At 37.5% G+C, this 17,184-nt stretch overlaps 1 protein-coding gene across 2 annotated transcripts in view; it reads right to left on the bottom strand.

Moving 5' to 3' along the window:
• Positions 1-17,184, bottom strand: part of POU6F2 (POU class 6 homeobox 2) — a 405,681-nt gene that overhangs the window by 83,026 nt on the left and 305,471 nt on the right. For both annotated transcript variants that reach the window (XM_026674834.2, XM_026674833.2), the window contains exon 5: positions 8,677-8,811. In XM_026674834.2, coding sequence (XP_026530619.1) covers positions 8,677-8,811 — 135 coding nt within the window. The remainder of the gene's footprint in view (positions 1-8,676; positions 8,812-17,184) is intronic.

Below are 17,184 nucleotides of genomic sequence, written 5' to 3'. Positions count from 1 at the left end.
AGAGCAGAAAACATTGGACCATGGTCTGTACTTTCTCCATGATGGGCTTCTGGCAAGGGATGGGCTGCACCTTACGAAGACTGGGAAGAATGTTTTCAGAAAATGACTGGCTCAACTTATCAGGAGGGCTTTAAACTAAAATTGAGGGGGGAGAGTGACCAATCTTTAGGATCTCCAGGACCTAATTCCAAGCAAACCCCACAGAAAGCAAGTCAAATAGTGAAGTAGGGAGGGATGGGAAGGAAGACAAACTCAAACACCAAATAGGAGATATAGGGAGCATACCCAGCATTAGACATAAAGATCTCAAGTGCCTATATACAAATGCACAAAGTCTGGGGAAAAAACAGGGTAAACTTGAACTATTAATACATGAAGATAGATGAATAACAGAAACTTGGTGGGATGAAACCCATGCATGGAACATACTCATAGAAGGATGCAAACTCTTCAAAAAAACCCAGACCCCATAAAAGAGGAGGTGGAGTTGCACTGTATGTAAAGGACCACTGTATTGCTACAGAAATGTATGAGATCAAAGACGAACACTTCCTAGAATGCATATGGGTCAATATAAAAGAAAAAAAGAATGACATGGCCATAAGCGTATACTATAGGCCACCTAATCAAGCAGAAAAAATAGATGTCTTTTTTGCTAACCAACTAACAAATATAGCTGCATTCTTGTCAAACAGGCAACAAATGGTCAAAATAGGAAGCCCCCTATTAAATCCTGTACCTGTTAACAGTGGTGTCCCCCAAGGCAGCATTCTAGGACCAACTCTCTTTATACTTTACATAAATAGCCTTTGTGATCATATTAAAAGCAACTTCATTCTTTTCGCCGATGATGTAAAACTATTCAACACCACCGACAATGCTGCTACACTCCAAAAAGACCTTGACTATGTATCAGAATGGTCAAACAAGTGGCAACTTTAAATCTCAATAAATAAATGCTCTGTCTTACACACTACAATAGTAATGGGGGATTTCAATTATCTTGATATCAAGTGGAAGACTAATTCTAAACCAAGTGAGAAATCAAATAGATTCCTAACTAACCTAGTGGACAACTTTGTTGCCCAAAAGGTAGAAGAGGGAACTAGAGGAACAGCCATATTGGACTTAATTCTTACAAACAGAGAAGAAATTAATAGAGGGAGTTAAAATTGCAGGAACCTTGGGTGGGAGTGATCATGTCATACTAGAATTCAACATAACACAAACACAAGCAATAGAACATAATGATACCAAATTCTTAGATTTCAAAAGAGCTTATTTTAACAAACTCAGAGAGAAATTGGGAAAGATTCCTTGGATGAAAATCCTAAAGGGGAAAACAACTCAAGAATCTTGGGAAACTGAAAAATATGATCATAAAAGCCCAGACCAGCACAATACCAATGAGAAAGAAAACCAAGAAACCCAAAAAGAAACCAGCATGGCTGCACAAAGATCTGTTTGACAAATTGAAAGACAAGTACAAGGACAAGGACAAGGACAAAAAATGAAAAAAGGGGCAAACAGCTAAAGCAGAATATCAGCAGATAGCCAGGATTTGTAAAAATAAAGTCAGGAAACCAAAATGTTCAGAATGAACAAAGACTTGCAACAAAAGTCAAAGATAATAATAGTAATAAAAAATCCAACATATAAATAACAAGAAAAAAAACAAGGAAACAGTTAGTCCACTAAAGAGAGTAGATGGAAAGGAAGTAACAGGTAACAGAGAGAAAGTAGAGCTGCTTAACTCATTCTTTGCATCAGTTTTCATGCAAAAAGAAACTATAGCCCAACCTACCAAAAACATAACTGTAAAAGACAGACTAGAAATAAAAATTAAAATAAGCAAAAAAAATAGTAAAATCTGTCTGATCTTGATAAATACAAATCACCAGGAACTGACGGATTACATCCCAAAGTTCTAAAGGTGCTGGAGATGTCATCTCAGAACCACTGTATGACATCTTTCAAAAATCCTGGAGCACCGAGGAAGTACCAGAGGACTAGAAAAGATCTGATATGGTTCCCATCTTCAAAAAGAAAAAAACAGATCCAGGAAACTACAGCCTAACATCAATACCTGGGAAGATACTGGAAAAGATAATAAAAAAACAGATTTGCCAACATCTAGAAATGAGTAAAGTAATAACTAGCAGTCAGCACGGGTTTGTTAAAAACAGATCATGCCAAATCAATCTTATTTCATTCTTCAACATAGTGACTAAATTAGTAGACCAGAAAAATATTGTGGACATAATATACAAAGACTTCAGCAAGGCATTTGACAAGGTAGATCACAACCTATTTCTTGGGAAGCTAGAAAAAAATGGGATAGATAGCATTACCACTAGATGGATTCATAACTGGCTGACAAACCATACTCAATGAGTAGTCCTTAATGGGTCTATGTCTACATGGAGGGAAGTAAGCAATGGAATGCCACAAGGTTCCGTCTTGGGCCCAGTATTTTCAATATCTTAAATTACTTAGATGAGGGAATAGAAGGGGAATTTACCAAATTTGCAGATGATACTAGGCTGGCAAGAATAGCTAACACCCTAGAAGATAGGCTCAATGGATCTCGACAGACTTGAACATGGATGCTATCTAGCAAAATGAAATTCAATGTAGAGAAAAGTAAAGTCTTACACTTAGGCAAGAAAAACCAAAAGTACACATATACACTGGGTGAAACCAGACCTAATAGCAGTAACTGTGAGAGGGATCTTGGATTCTTAGTGGACAACCAAGAATGTGCAGTAGCAGCCAAAAAAAGACAATGTAATCCTAAATTGCATTAACAGAGGAGTACAATTAAGATCAAGTGAGGTACTAATACCACTCTACAAAACCCTAGTAAGACCACACCAAGAATACTGCATCCAGTTTTTGTCACCTTACTATAAAAAGGGTGGCAACTCTGGAAAAAGTGCAGAGAAGAGCAGCCAGAATGCTTAGGGGACTTGAGACTAAAACCTATGAAGAATGGTTACAGAAACTGGGTATGGCTAGTTAGTGAAGAGGAGAACTGGGGAGATATGACAGCAGTGTTCTAATATTTGAGAGTCTGCCACAGAGAGGAAGGGATCAGGCTATTTTCCAAGGTATCCGAAGGCCCGATAAGGATGGAAATTGATCAAGGAGAGATTCAACCTAGAAATAAAGAGAAATTTTCTGACAGTGAGAATAATCAATCAATGGAACAACTTGACTTTGGAAGTTATGTGAGCTTCATCACTGGAGGCTTTCAAGATGAAATTGGACTGCCACTTGTCAGAAATGGTATAGGGTGTGGCTTGGGGGGGTTGGACTAGATGACCTACAAAGTCAGTTCCAACTCTGTTAATCTGTACTAGAATATCACTGGAAAACTACCTCTGAATAGTGCTCCACATAATTACCCAGGCAGATCCATGAAATCACCTGAAGCTCAAATTAATTATTGAAACTGTTTTTATCTCAAGTTAGATCTATGCAAGCATCTTATCAATTTGCCCTCCCTGCACAAGAATAATATCTAGAGTGTTTTATGACCTGGAGTGCAAACACCGCTGCTTTAATTAAGAAGGCACAACAACGGTTGTATTTACTAAGGATTCTTAGGAAACAACAACTGGCTGAGAGTCTATTGACTACCTTCTATCGGAGTTCAATTGAGAGTATATTATCCTACTGTCTCTGTGTATGGTTCTCGAGCTGCACAGGGGCAGAGAAAAAGGCAATTCAGAGGGTGATCAAGACGGCCCAAAACATCATTGGCTGCTCATTCCCCTCTTTGGAAGAACTGTATAGGAATAGATGTAGGAGGAAGATACTTAACATATTGAATGACTCCTCTCATCCGGGACATCAGATCTTTGAACTATTACCATTGAGAAGGAGATTTAGGGTATTAAGAACAAGGACGACCAGATTTAAGAAGTTTTTATCCAAGTGCAGTTTTGAGTTTGAATGCGGGGTCATAAGATTTTTGTGGAGTTTAATGGCTGAGAGTAGTGGGGTATTTACATTTTTAAATTGTATAGAGATTATTGTATGGTTGGTTGTGTTTAGTTTAATTTTTTTTTCTTTTTCTTTTTTAGTGGTGTTTGTCCAGTTTTACTTGTGGAAGAGCACCTCATTTCGTTGCACCCGCTTGCGAGTGTAATGACAAATAAATTCTTATGTCTTATGTCTATATATTTCCCAACAATTTATCAATACATTCCAATTATTTGTCTTCCTCTGGAATGATTAGGGGAGGAGGGGGTGAGCATCCTCAACTGACAAACTATCATGGTTTTCTCTTGCAGAGCCTTTAAATGTACATTTTATGTTCCTGATGACTTCAGTGAGTTTTGCACTGTTTCTAAAACATAGATATAAACAAGCAAGCTTTCTAGATGGAACTCATCTGACTATGAGTTATAGCTATTATAACCAACTTTTCTTCCATTCCAATACTCTTTCGCTAAAAGAAAACTTAATAAGCTTTTGAGAGCCTCCATTTAAAGTCAGCTGTATAAAATGCTCCTTTGATGAAAAGATATTGGAACAAGGGTTAAAGTAGACACTGAGAGGTTATTGTAGAGGGCATGCTGGTCATGAAATCCTCCTTTAATATATGTGACATGCATCTGCAATAAGATGATTAATTAGATAAGGCTTCTCTTTGACAAGGTCCATCGTTCAACCCTTGGGGTAGTGATGGAACAATTCTGTAGCCCCCCAGCAAATGTAACAAGGTCAGCATTTTTCCTTGTCGGGACTTACTCAAGGCACATGGGCCCCAGGTGAATCTTTGTATTATCTTAATCATGTTTAAATAATATTTATTATTAATAAATATTTTAGAAATATGAAGCAGAAGAAAATAAATTCCACTTTTAAGGAAAGCAGAATAGTAACAATGGAATCAGCTAGAATAGAAGAATTTGTTTTTTAATTACATGAAATGAATTGAGGGAACATCCTTTATAACCACTGGTTTCAAAAAAATACTATAATATTGCCTTCATTGTATAGTTGTTTTATCTTCCCGATTTGGGAAGATCTTGAGACTCACCAAACATATTGAAATCTGAGTTTATTATAGAAAGGACTCAGAATGTTTGATTTAACTAAATATATTTCTTGAAAACAAGTAATCTACATATAAGAAGAAACATAGAACTGGTCTCCAAGCAAATGAATGACTAGATCGATACCCATGCTTCGCTACAAAACTATGTGGCTGGGCTTAGTTTTTTGGGAGGAAAATAAAGGGAAAAAATTCTGCCTCTGCCTACCAGCATCCATCAATATTCATCTGGCTAGCGTCCTGTCTGTGTGTGAGAGAGTTGAGGGCTGTTTGGAAAGTGAAACAGTATTTGCTGTGTGAGCAAGAAGGAGACAGCAAAGAACCTGGTGTGGTTTAGTTGAACTGTTCTGTAATAAAGCTGCTTGGTACTGTGAAACTAAAACTGGAACTGAAACTTCTCTACAAATTGCACGTTTGTAGGCTTTATGGTTCTGGAGATTTTGTGATGATGCGTGAGTGGTATTTCGCTTTTATATATATAGATACATACTGTTTTATTTATTCTCTATATACAAATGCATATTAAATGCTATCTGCAATATCTGTATACTAAAACTCTCAAGCTTGTTTGTAACCTTCAATTGGATGTCGCAAATGTGCTTTTTTCAAGAGGCAACTGGACTTTCTGGTTTTTCTTTGAAGACATTTTACTTCTCATCCAAGAAGTTTCTTCAGCTCTGACTGGGTGGTGGGAAATGGAAGGATTTATACTCCTTGCAGACAGCTGGACATTTGCCTTTTTAACAGGTCATTAAGATCACCTAGAGGTTTATCGGTTACCTGAACAACCCACTAAAAGAATGCAAATGTCCAACTGTCTGCAAGAAGTATAAATCCCTCCATTCCCCACCATCCAGTCAGAGCTGAAGAAGCTTCTTGGATGAGAGGCGAAACGTCTTCAAAAAAACCAGAAAGTCCAGTTGCTTCTTGAAAAAAGCACCTTTGGGACAACCATGACCTGGATGACTGAGAATCTCCATAGACCTTCAGTTGGGTGAAATTGGAAGGTATAGGGCAGGGGTGTCAAATTCAATTTCATTGAGGGCCGCATCAGGGTTGTGTTTGACCTTGAAAGCCAGGGGGCAAAGCATGCTCGGGGTCATGTTGGGAACAAAAGAGAAGGGGCAGCAGCCACTCACCTGCATCTGGAAAGGAGAAGGAAGGGAGTAAGGAAGGAAGGTGGAATAAAGGGATGGAGGCAGGAGAAGAGAAAGGAAGGGAGAGAGCAAGGGAGCGTGGGAAGCAACTAGGAGAAAGGAAGATTTCAGATACTGCCTGCCAGCTCACCACAAAGGAATTCAGGGAAATCGGTCCCACTCCTACTGACTTTTTGACTATCCATTGTCATTCTGTTTTCCCTTTAGATAAGGAAAGATGTCTGAAGTTCTGATTCATTGGATTGTCTAGTAAAAAGCGGGCCTGGGGAACTGAGAGCAGGATGGAGCCCTTAAATGGCTCATGTGATCTGCTGTTGCCGGGGCAGGGGGTGATTTTGTTATATTGTACTATATTAATTAATTTGATTCTTTTTGTTAGTTTTTATTGGTTTAAATGTGGTTTTATATTCTGTAAACTGCCTTGAGTTGCCATGGGCAAATAGGTGGCAATATAAATTCAATGAATGAATAAATAAATAAATAAATAAATAAATAAATAAATAAATAAATAAATAACTTATTAGTATGCATTAAAATTTGGTACCATCATTATTATTTTTAATTCTATGTTTGTGTAAGATAGCAACCAAGTCTTTTATATATACAAATAGAAAATGGAATTCATTGAAAACAAAGCATCAGTGATGGACAAATGTTCTATAAATTTCCTTGGAACTAATCATGCTAAATCCAATAAATCCAGTTCTGTTGTGAATAGCTGCAATTCTGTATAAAATAAGCCATAGCAGAAAAGAGAAAACATTTTATGACTGTATATGCATAGAAGTATTTATCTTACTTGGACAATTTAGAACCAAACTTACCCCAGCTCATGTCAGGTAACAACAATTAAAACGACTAAAAATTTACAACACACACACACTTTCAGTTGCAATATTTATCTAACACAAGTTACCTAATTAGAGCAAAGATAACAAATAGCATACTGTGCAAAAAAATAATAATCACTGTAGGGTGTACAGCTGCTAAGGAGGGTGCCAATATAGCTTCCTGTGATGAGTTGCTTAGGTGTGGCATTCAATGAAACCTTGCAGGAGTAGAATAGTATAACTGCAGAAACAGTTTCCAAAAACAATTCAAAGGTACTTCCACACAGAGTATATTGCATTAATTTAAGCTGGACAAATAAACCTCTGGTTACAACTGTCATTTAACCTACCAAGTGCAAAACTGAAACTAGAAACATTCCAGACTATGAACCAATTTCTGCAGATGAATATTACTAGATCCAAACAATTTACTGTCTACGTTTGCTCCTCAATCAGAAGTATCTTAATTTATTACACAGTCAACTTTTCTTATAGGTTTTGCAAGATACTGATTCAGAACATCAACAATTTTCCTGGTAGAAGATGCAAAAGAGAAATTACAGCATCCATATATTAACAATGGGCCCAAATTTCCCTGATAAACCTTGCCATATCCTCAACTTACAACCATAATAGACTTACAACCATAATTGAGTCCAAAATTTATGTTGCTAAGTGAAACATTTTGTTAAGTGAGTTTTGCTCCACTTTACGACATTTCTTACCACAGTTGTTAAGTTAGTAATACAGTTGTTTAATGAATCTGGCTTCCCTATTGACTTCCTTGTCAGAAGGTCGTAAAAGGTGCTCTCATGATCCTGGGACACTGCAACCATAATAAATATTAATCAGTTGCCAAGTGTTTGAATTTTGATCATGTGAACAAGGGGATACTGCAACAGTCATAAGAGTGAAGAACAGTCATAAGTTGCTTTTTTCAGTGCCATTGTAATTTTGAATGGTCATTAAATGAACTGTTGTAAGTCAAGCATTACCTGTAGTAACATTAAACTGTGAATGTTGCTTTGATCCTTCTCAATAGTATCACTCAGTCCACATTATAAAAATGTAATTTAGTACAGTATGAAATGTTAAACTTAAAACACTGTTTTGTGGTATCAGTCTTTCCAAATGAATAAGACTTCTTAATTCTGTTGGTATTAAATGATCAGCGTATAGAATAAGAACTGAATTGAAGAAATGCTCAAGATACATAACCTTGCAAACATAGGTACAAGGCCAAAATCAAACAAATTGTCATGTTTAATTTTTATCATTTTAGAAATATTTATCTCATAGTTTTATGCTATTAATGCTGTAAATTGCCTGGAATCTCTTCAAAAGGAGATGGGCAGCAAATAAATTTAATTAAATAATAATAATTTTAAAAATAATATTGGATTAAGTCAAGCACTAAAATAGGGATATAAGTCCCAATGATTTTCAGGGTATATTTTAATGTAAGTTAGTCTCAATTCAAACCTTTATCTTAATATTCTACTTCTTTAAAATTTTCTCTTGTATATCTGTCCCCCCTTTCATATACATAGAGTCTCATATAGTTAACAATGGAAATGCTCAATATGCCATGTGAATTCACTATTTCCATCCATCTTCCACTCACCTGTCCTTGTGCATTAGTGACTAATTGACCTGTGACCCCCTGAAGACTGGAGAGTGCATTGCCAAAAGCTTGTGTGTTAGCTATTGAGCCCATGGCGGCGGCGGCTGCTTGACTTGCCAGAGGATTATTAACCAGCTGAAAATGGGAATAAAAGAGGAAAGAATAAGGCTACTCACTGCAATTCAGTTCTATAGCTCGACATTATTAATAATCAGCTTGATGGGAAGGAGCAGTTAATCTTAACATCTCAAAATGTGTTTGAGAGCTTTGACCATGTGAATATTAGGCAGTCCAATTCCAACACTTTATAAATTTCTATTGGAATAAGTGGAAATGATTTGACCTCAAGTGGATGGTAAAGATAATGAAATCTGGTCAAAGAGTCTTTTCTATCTGTAGGGAGTTTTTTTTTAAATACAGATGCAAGGTATTCAAATGGAATATGGGTTTTAAAAACATTATGTACAACTATTTGTTTAAAAGAAATTCATTAAAAGCAACTCAGAATTAGATACAAATTTCTGAAAATATATATATTTGAGATGGGCAGCTAAATAAATTTATTCAATAAATAAATACACCACATATATCCTCCAATTATTCTAATTCAGCTGGGACAATTATAAGCTGCAGAATTCCTGTCCCAGGAAAATTTTTGCAATCAAATGATCTACAATTTTATATAAATAGCCATATTTTGTTTTTCCCTTTTTCTTTCATTAAAAACTACATTAATTAAAATTAAAGGAAAATGCAGAAAATGCATCTCACACAAATCACATAATAATGTTTGAGTTACAGAATATAACAGTTTATAGCAGTAATTAAGAAAACATTTATAAAAAAGGAAGGTGATGGGAAGAGAAGTGCTTTATGAAATTTTAAAATCCTATAAAGGGCAATTCAAAGAGTTTCAATTCACTATTAAAATTTATTTTGTATTGCTCTAAAATAAAAAGTTAAAAGGAATATAGGAAATATGTTAAAAAGTTGAATGTAGATGCTTAATTTACATTTGTGGCTGTTTCAACTATTATGGTCATTCACAGGTCAATTAATAGGGCTATGCATAATTTAAGAAAATTATTCAGAACAAATGAAACCAAATGTGTAGGGACCCAAGCACAATATATATTTTTTAAGCATAAGTATTATGCTTTATTATTTCTCAGACTTCCTGTGAAACTAAAAAGATGTGACCAAATCAAAGAGCTGCATTAAAGACATAACTGCCTTAATAAGTTGACTTTTAAAACATAGATCTTTTTTAAGCTGCAGGGAAGAGAAAAAGGAATAAAGAGAAAAAAGAAGGGGAAGTAGTTGCTCTTTAAAGAGGGGCTATATTTCTTTGAAGTGGCTCTTAGAAATCATTTTCATAAGACACACTGTTCTATTATTTAATACATATTTTATACTGAAAGTAAAAAAAAAAAAGAATGAATACTTGATTGTATTAGGATACCATGGTAGAAATATGTACATATCTGGTATAAAAACATGTGAGCTTTCTGGGGAATTTTAAAAAGCTGACTAGCACCATTCATTATATAAATTTATTGTAGCTGAAATATTTGCTGTCTAAATCTACTTAAAGTCAAACTTACTGTACTCAAGAATAACTACTGATAGGGACGTTGCTGATACAACCTGACTTGATTCAATATGAATTGACACAACTGAGGTGACAGGAACAGCATACCACATCCTTCAACATACATCCTACTTTCACTCATTATGTGGCATAAATTGTGATATCTCAAGACATTTTTACTTCTAGCATGATTTGGTTGGAACAAACCCTAATTTTGTTTTCAATCCAAAAGATATTTAGCAGTAGTCTAATCAAAAAACAACAAAAGACATTTAAATAGCAAAAATATTTTATTAAATCAGTCAGTTTGATTATGCATATTCATCCATGCTAGCATTTTGTCTTGTTAGAATAAAAAAATATGGATAGAAATTAAGGAATACTATTGGGACTCAGTTCAATCTCACATTAAAAGGAGAGAGGGATATAATTGGGTTAGCTCAGGCTATATTTGCTAGCCAAATATACAAAATGATATATTATCAGAAAAATAAATCTGCAGGATCTGGATCAGCCACTGGGACCAGAGGTTTAGTCTTCTGAGCTTTTGGACTTGTTCTGGAATACATCCTCAGGGAACTTCTCTCTACAAGAAAGTATATTTTGGGCTAGGTGCCTAGTTGTGTGTTGCTTTATATTTGTTGACTGGGATATCGATGACTGGCTATTAAGTTGTTGGCTGTTGTTTGCTTGTACTGCTAAATCCTTCCTCCTAAGTACTTAGTCAGCTGGTGACTTACAAAGGACCTGTTTCCCAGCTTTCAATCATTTTCCTGACTATCTTTGTACCTGCTTGATCAAAATCTTAGTTGCTGCAAAATTGAATGTATGTCATCGATCATTGCAATGTAAGGCTACTAATGAATTGGGGATTCCTTGTTTGACCACTTGCTTCTGTTCTTGCAATGTGGTGGCTAAATTTTGCTGAACAAAAGTCCTTTGGTTGTTTAGTCCTCAGTGCTTGTCAGAATTCTGTCATAAAGCAAGTACTGTTTTATGTGGAGAAGGCATCAGCCATGGAACAATTTATCTATCTATTGGCTGTATAATTCTTTTCTTGTAAATGTCTGTACTATGCTTGTAAATATCTGTACTAGTAATTAAATCAAACACAGACAAAATATATGAATTTTGATTTTGCTAGATATTAGCAAAATTAGGTTAGATTATATAGAATTGCTGCACCAGTCACCCTTAATTCACAAGTCAAACCAAGAGATTCTGATGCAAAGAACTGAATATGATTGGAATATGAATATGATCTGGTTTTAATTCAGCAGCAATAAATGGATTCCCTAATTCAAGGTTCCCCAACACCTGGACCACAGCTCACTACCAGGCCACAGCCTGTTTGAAACTGGGCCACACAAGGAATGAGTTCAAGTGCATGCACCACTCTGCTTGTAATAATGGAGCTGTTCAGTGCGTGTATACCTGCCACACACACACACACACACACACACACACACACACACCAATGGTGGGCTTTAACTTTTTTTTACTACCGGTTCTGTGGGCGTGGGTTGGTAGGCATGGCAGGGGAAGGATACCGTAAAATCTCCAGTCAGAGGTGGTATTTGCCGGTTCTTTATGTAGTAACAATAGAAATTCTGTAGAGGGCACATGCAGCAAACTGCTGAGTCTAATACAGGGGCCTCTTTGCATGATCTCACTCCCTGTCCTGGGCTGGAAAGTCCCAGACTTGTACATGATTTCACCTTACTAACATCACCACTATTTTTAAGGATTGGTTGGGGGGTTTCACAAATCCAAATGCTGTATCTATGTTACCTTTATCTTCTTGTAAAAACCCTATAAATGCAATAAACGCTGCCCAGGCAGTCAGACATCTTGGCACACTGGAAATGACTGGTCTTTGAATTCCATCACATGGTGCCCAACCAGGGACAACAGCCCTCTGGGGTAGTAACAGCCAACATATTTACCACCATCTGGAATAGACCCCTAAGATGCACCTCCTCCCACGGAATATCATGGTAAGTATGGTTGCAATCTATATCAGCAACAGCATAAACATGTACAGGAACTTAGATTCCTGTTACACAAATCAGGTGATACATGCCTGAGGTGGACATAAGAAACTGGTTAAGGAGATAGAGAAACACTGTCCCTGGTATCCTGAGTGCAGGACGCTTAGGTTAAAGGATTGGATAAAGATAAGGCATACTGATCTTTGAACCCAGGGCTCCAGTTCAAATATTACATTAATGGTATCAATGCTGTCAAGCAGTGGAAACATCTGGCTCTGATGTCTCAGCAGGACAACAATTGACTACAAATCCCCCTCCTGATTATGATCAGGTAAAAATTGTCACCCCGAAATCATTTCCAATTGGACTTTCAGCTCCTTCTGAGGAGGATAAATCTTTTGATTCTCCACAGCCATTGTACACCCCCATAAGGCAAGTATTAGAGGAACAATTTGAAAAAGGGGGAGATTCAAGCTAGAAACCCAGGACAGAGACACATAAATTTATTTGTTTAAAATTTTTATGTTTAATCCTTTTTAATTATTTAGTGCTTAAGGAGATAGAACAATGGGTGTAACTAGAATGCGGGCAACTGCTCTCTTCTGATGCACTGGATGGCAGAGTTGGATGTGGAAGGCATGCCCTGTTGATGTCAATGGTCCACAGTTAGCTCTGCTGTTCAGGAGCATGGAACGAGACACATATCCGTGTTTAAAATAGAGCCCCTCCATACAGTACATTGGGGCTGATCAAAGAAGATATGGTTAATTTATGCTGTTATGTATGGTGGAGGGAACAAGGAGAAGAAGAAAATGTTTGTTGTTCTTTTCATGGTGTGATTTCCATTTAAACTTCTTAGATGTGTATGTATAATAATGTATAATAATTGTATGCAGAATTGAATAGGATTGAATTGAAGAAAAATATTCTTTACCTGTGTATAGCCCCAATTGGAGCTGCTGCAATTCAAAATAAAATAATTGTAACATGTTTGGCAGCCAGAGAATTAAATTGGCCTTTTGGATTGGACTTAGAACTGTGGGAAGCAGATAGGCAGTGGTTAGGGCCCACAATCACATTTGTGATTGGAACCACTCCTTGAGTTACCCCACTTCTCTGAGAACAAACTGCAGGTTGTCCAAAGAAAGAAAACATGGAGATTTAAGGGGACGAAACCTTCCCAGGTCTGGAAATGTTGTGTATGAGCATGTGTCTGTGTGTAATCATTTCCAGCCCTGGAGGATAAGAACCTCTAACAGTACACAAAATTATTTAGACAATGGAGCTCATTGGCTCCCAGAAAAGAATTGTAAGTATGCAAGCAGTGTGATTACAGTACAAATTTGTGAGTATGTTGATGGTAAAAGTTGCTGTATATGTGTGAGTATGTTGATGGTAAAAGTTGGTGTAAATATCCTGTGTGTTGATCCCATCCCAGATTGAAAGGAGAGTAAGAAATAGCATGTGCAAGGAAATGAGAAAGGTCCCATGGAGACATGTGTGATTTACTGGAAAGAATTATTTTGTTGAAAAGAATGTTGAGTGGAGAAAAATGGGTGAGATTTCTGTGTAGTATTTTAAACATCCCCCCCCCCGTCTTGTCCTCGCTGGTTGTTAACTTTTTGCCTTGTAAAAGCGGAAGCAGGAGGAGGGGGGAGTGAGGTTTTTTGCTTGTTTTGAAGATTTTTTTCTTTCTCTCTCTGCTTTGAGAAAGGCGGGGCTGGAAGGTGGAAAGTGTTTTTTTTTTATAGGTTACATAGTTTGCCCCAGTAGTCATTGCTGTAGGAATACTATTTTATCTCATGAATTTTCTTAGCACTTTTGCAAACAAAGAAGCCTTAGATCAGGGGTGTCCAACCTTTCACCTTCCCTGGGCCACATTAGAAGATGAGAAGCAGCAGCGGCGGCAGCGGCGGCGGGGGGGGGGCAGAAGCAGCGGCGGCGGCAGTGGTGGTGGTGGCAACAGCAGGAGGTGGCGGGGCGGGACTTTTGGGCTGCGGCTACCCGTCTTTTCTGTTGCTTGCCTCGCCCCGCCTCGCACCTGCCTCTCCTCCTCCTCCTCGCTGGATCTTTCACGAAGGTTGGGGTGGGCGTTGGGCCGCATTACGAGGTGACCTGGGCCGCATGCGGCCCGTGGGCCGCGGGTTGGACAAGCCTGCCTTAGATGGCTAGGCTGAGATGGACAATTTGCCTGGAACGTTATCTTTGAAGGTGGCTCAGTTCCCAGCTGGGCAATTTGCCTAGAACAATTATCTTTGAAGATGGCTCAGTTCCAAGTTTACAGTGAAGCTCAGTCAGGGAATCAAAATTCAAACTAGCTGCACTCTGTACATGCTCTTAATCCATCTTTTGATTAAAGCAAAGGATTGACACTAAAGTTTGACTCCATCAGGAGGGCTTACAACAAGAATGTGAAGAATGCATAACTATTACCAGCACAACAGGTAAAAATCACAAAATGTATACAATGGGCTTTGCAAATAACTTTTTCCTTGTAATTTTTGATAAATACAATAAGGTGTAAATGGTGGAGTTGTGTAAATCTGATTTTTATTTTTATTTTTAGAATAACATCTTTTCAATGTGCTTTAACTGACTACGTAGGCTATTGCTTACAAGGACCCTCATGATGATACCTGGAAAATGTCCTACACTACAGTGCAATCCTCACCTCAATGTTCAGAATTATCTGCTAATATTTTAGCTTTCCAAACCTTTTCTCAACAGTCTTTCAATTTAATCTCTGACTCTCATTATGTGTGTCAACTTATTTTTAATCTTCCAGGTGCTTATATCACGCCCAGGATTTATCCTAATCTCATGGCCTTGTTTTTAATTTTACAGCAACTGCTACAAGATTGAAGGCAGTTATACTATGTTTCTCACATTCATAGTCACTCCCCCCTTCCTGGGCCTCTTTCTGAAGGCAATAATTATGCTGACGCTGCTGTTCATATTTTACCTACTTTACTTTCAGATCCTTTTTTCAGTCACTCTTTTTTCCATCAAAATGCTAAGGGACTGGCACAAGCGTGTCATATTCCAATCAACCAAGCTAAACAAATTGTTTTATCTTGTTCCCAATGCTCTGGGGCATCCCCCTCCAGGGACACAGGAGTTAATCCTCATGGTTTTACCTCTAATCAACTTTGGCAAATGGATGTTACCCATGTTTCCTCTTTGGCTCCCTGGAAATATATTCATTTATCTATTGATACCTACTCAGGAGCCATTTGGGCCACACCTCAGCGAGGGGAAACAGCTAATCATGTTATTTCTCATCTTTTTTTGGCCATTACAGCCCTAGGCAAGCCCTCTTTTTTACAAACTGAGAATCAGCTTTTTTGCAATTTTGTACAACATGGAATAACAAGTTCATCAGTCCTTTTAGGACTGCCTCCACAAATAAATAAAAAAGGAGGGAAAGGGTCCCTAATTTGTCGTGAGTACAACAACAGATTAAAAAAGTATTCTTTACCTTAAGTCAATTGAATGTTTTTATTCAAAATTTAACTACTTGGGGGTGAGGCTGTGCCGCTGTGCTTGCTCCTATAGGACCTTTGTGGATTCCAGTTCGTTGCATCCCCCAGCCAAGGGTGTCATGGCACCAATCCCTGGATCCGGTTCCCTGATGTCTCTTGCTTATCTGAAGTCTATGATATGGAACATTTGCTTTCTACATGTTTAGTTCCTGTCTGCACTCCTTCTGCAGTAATTCAAAACTTCATTGGCTTAAGTGCATTTTTATTAAATGGGAGTTTTAACTATGAGACAATATCTAATTGGGGATTTGCTGCCTATTATCCACCCCCTGATGTTATTGCTTTGCACAACCCGATGGTAGCAATTCCTGCAAATATAACATGTGAAAAAGTAGTTAATTGTACATCTTCAAGTAAAAAAACCTAAAAAACCTCACTGTCATCTCATTAGCTCCCCTATTCTGAACTTCACAGCTTTGGAAGAGACTTTCTTTAACTTTGCCTATGTTTGGCTACTGCAAGGATGGTTTTTTACAAGTGGTCAAGAAACTTTTAATTATATTCCTGCTAATATTAGTGAAGCGCAATGCTGCCTCAACCGGCTAGTTCCTGTTTTGCTCTCCAAACAACAACTTTATCATTCAAATAATTCTTGACGTGGGATCACACTAGATAGCACCTGTGACTCTGAAACAGCCTTACTTAATAAAGCGGAATATGTAGCGCTAGCTGTGTCTATAGTGGGTGTGCCAGCAATTGCTGCTCACGCTCACCTTAACATTAATTCTGTTGCATGTAATTTGGCAAAAACAATTAATGCTACTTTTTCAGCTATCTCAACAATCAACCACAATATGCAAATGATTCTACAAAATCTGTGTTGTTTTAATTTGTTTGATGAATCACGAACCATTCAGCACCAGCTCAATATTTTACACAATTTGGCCTCGGATTTAAAAATTGATAATTTAGGATCTTGATGGGAAAGCTTTTGGACTTGGTTACCCACAGGCTTAATGGGAAATATTTACACTATGTAGTCATTATTTGTGCTATTTTAATTAGTGGGTGCTGTTTTGTTCAGTGTCTCCCTTCCCTTTACAACATATATATCACAGCTTTTCACCCGAAACCCCCTTCTACATTGCCTCAGGGTCAGGTATATGCCCTGTATAAACAACTGCAAGCATGCTCTTCTAATGATTATAATCCCCTTACTAACTCCTCTTATGACTATGCCTTGTCTAACAAAATAAAAAAGAGTGAGATGTAGTAACAATAGAGATCCTGTAGAGGGCACATGCAGCAAACTGCTGTATCTAATACAGGGGCCTCTTTGCATGATCTCACTCCCTGTCCTAGGCTGGAAAATCCCGGACTTGTACATGAACTCACCTTACTAACATCACTACTATTCTTAATGATTGGTTGGGGGTTTTCACCA

Source organism: Notechis scutatus, chromosome Z, assembly GCF_049901735.1.
Source record: "Notechis scutatus isolate UNSWTSFEM ecotype Mainland chromosome Z, rNotScu1.2, whole genome shotgun sequence".
Taxonomy (NCBI): Eukaryota; Metazoa; Chordata; class Lepidosauria; order Squamata; family Elapidae; genus Notechis; species Notechis scutatus.
The sequence above is the reverse complement of the archived record's forward strand: the minus strand, read 5'-3'. Positions and strand labels throughout refer to the sequence as shown.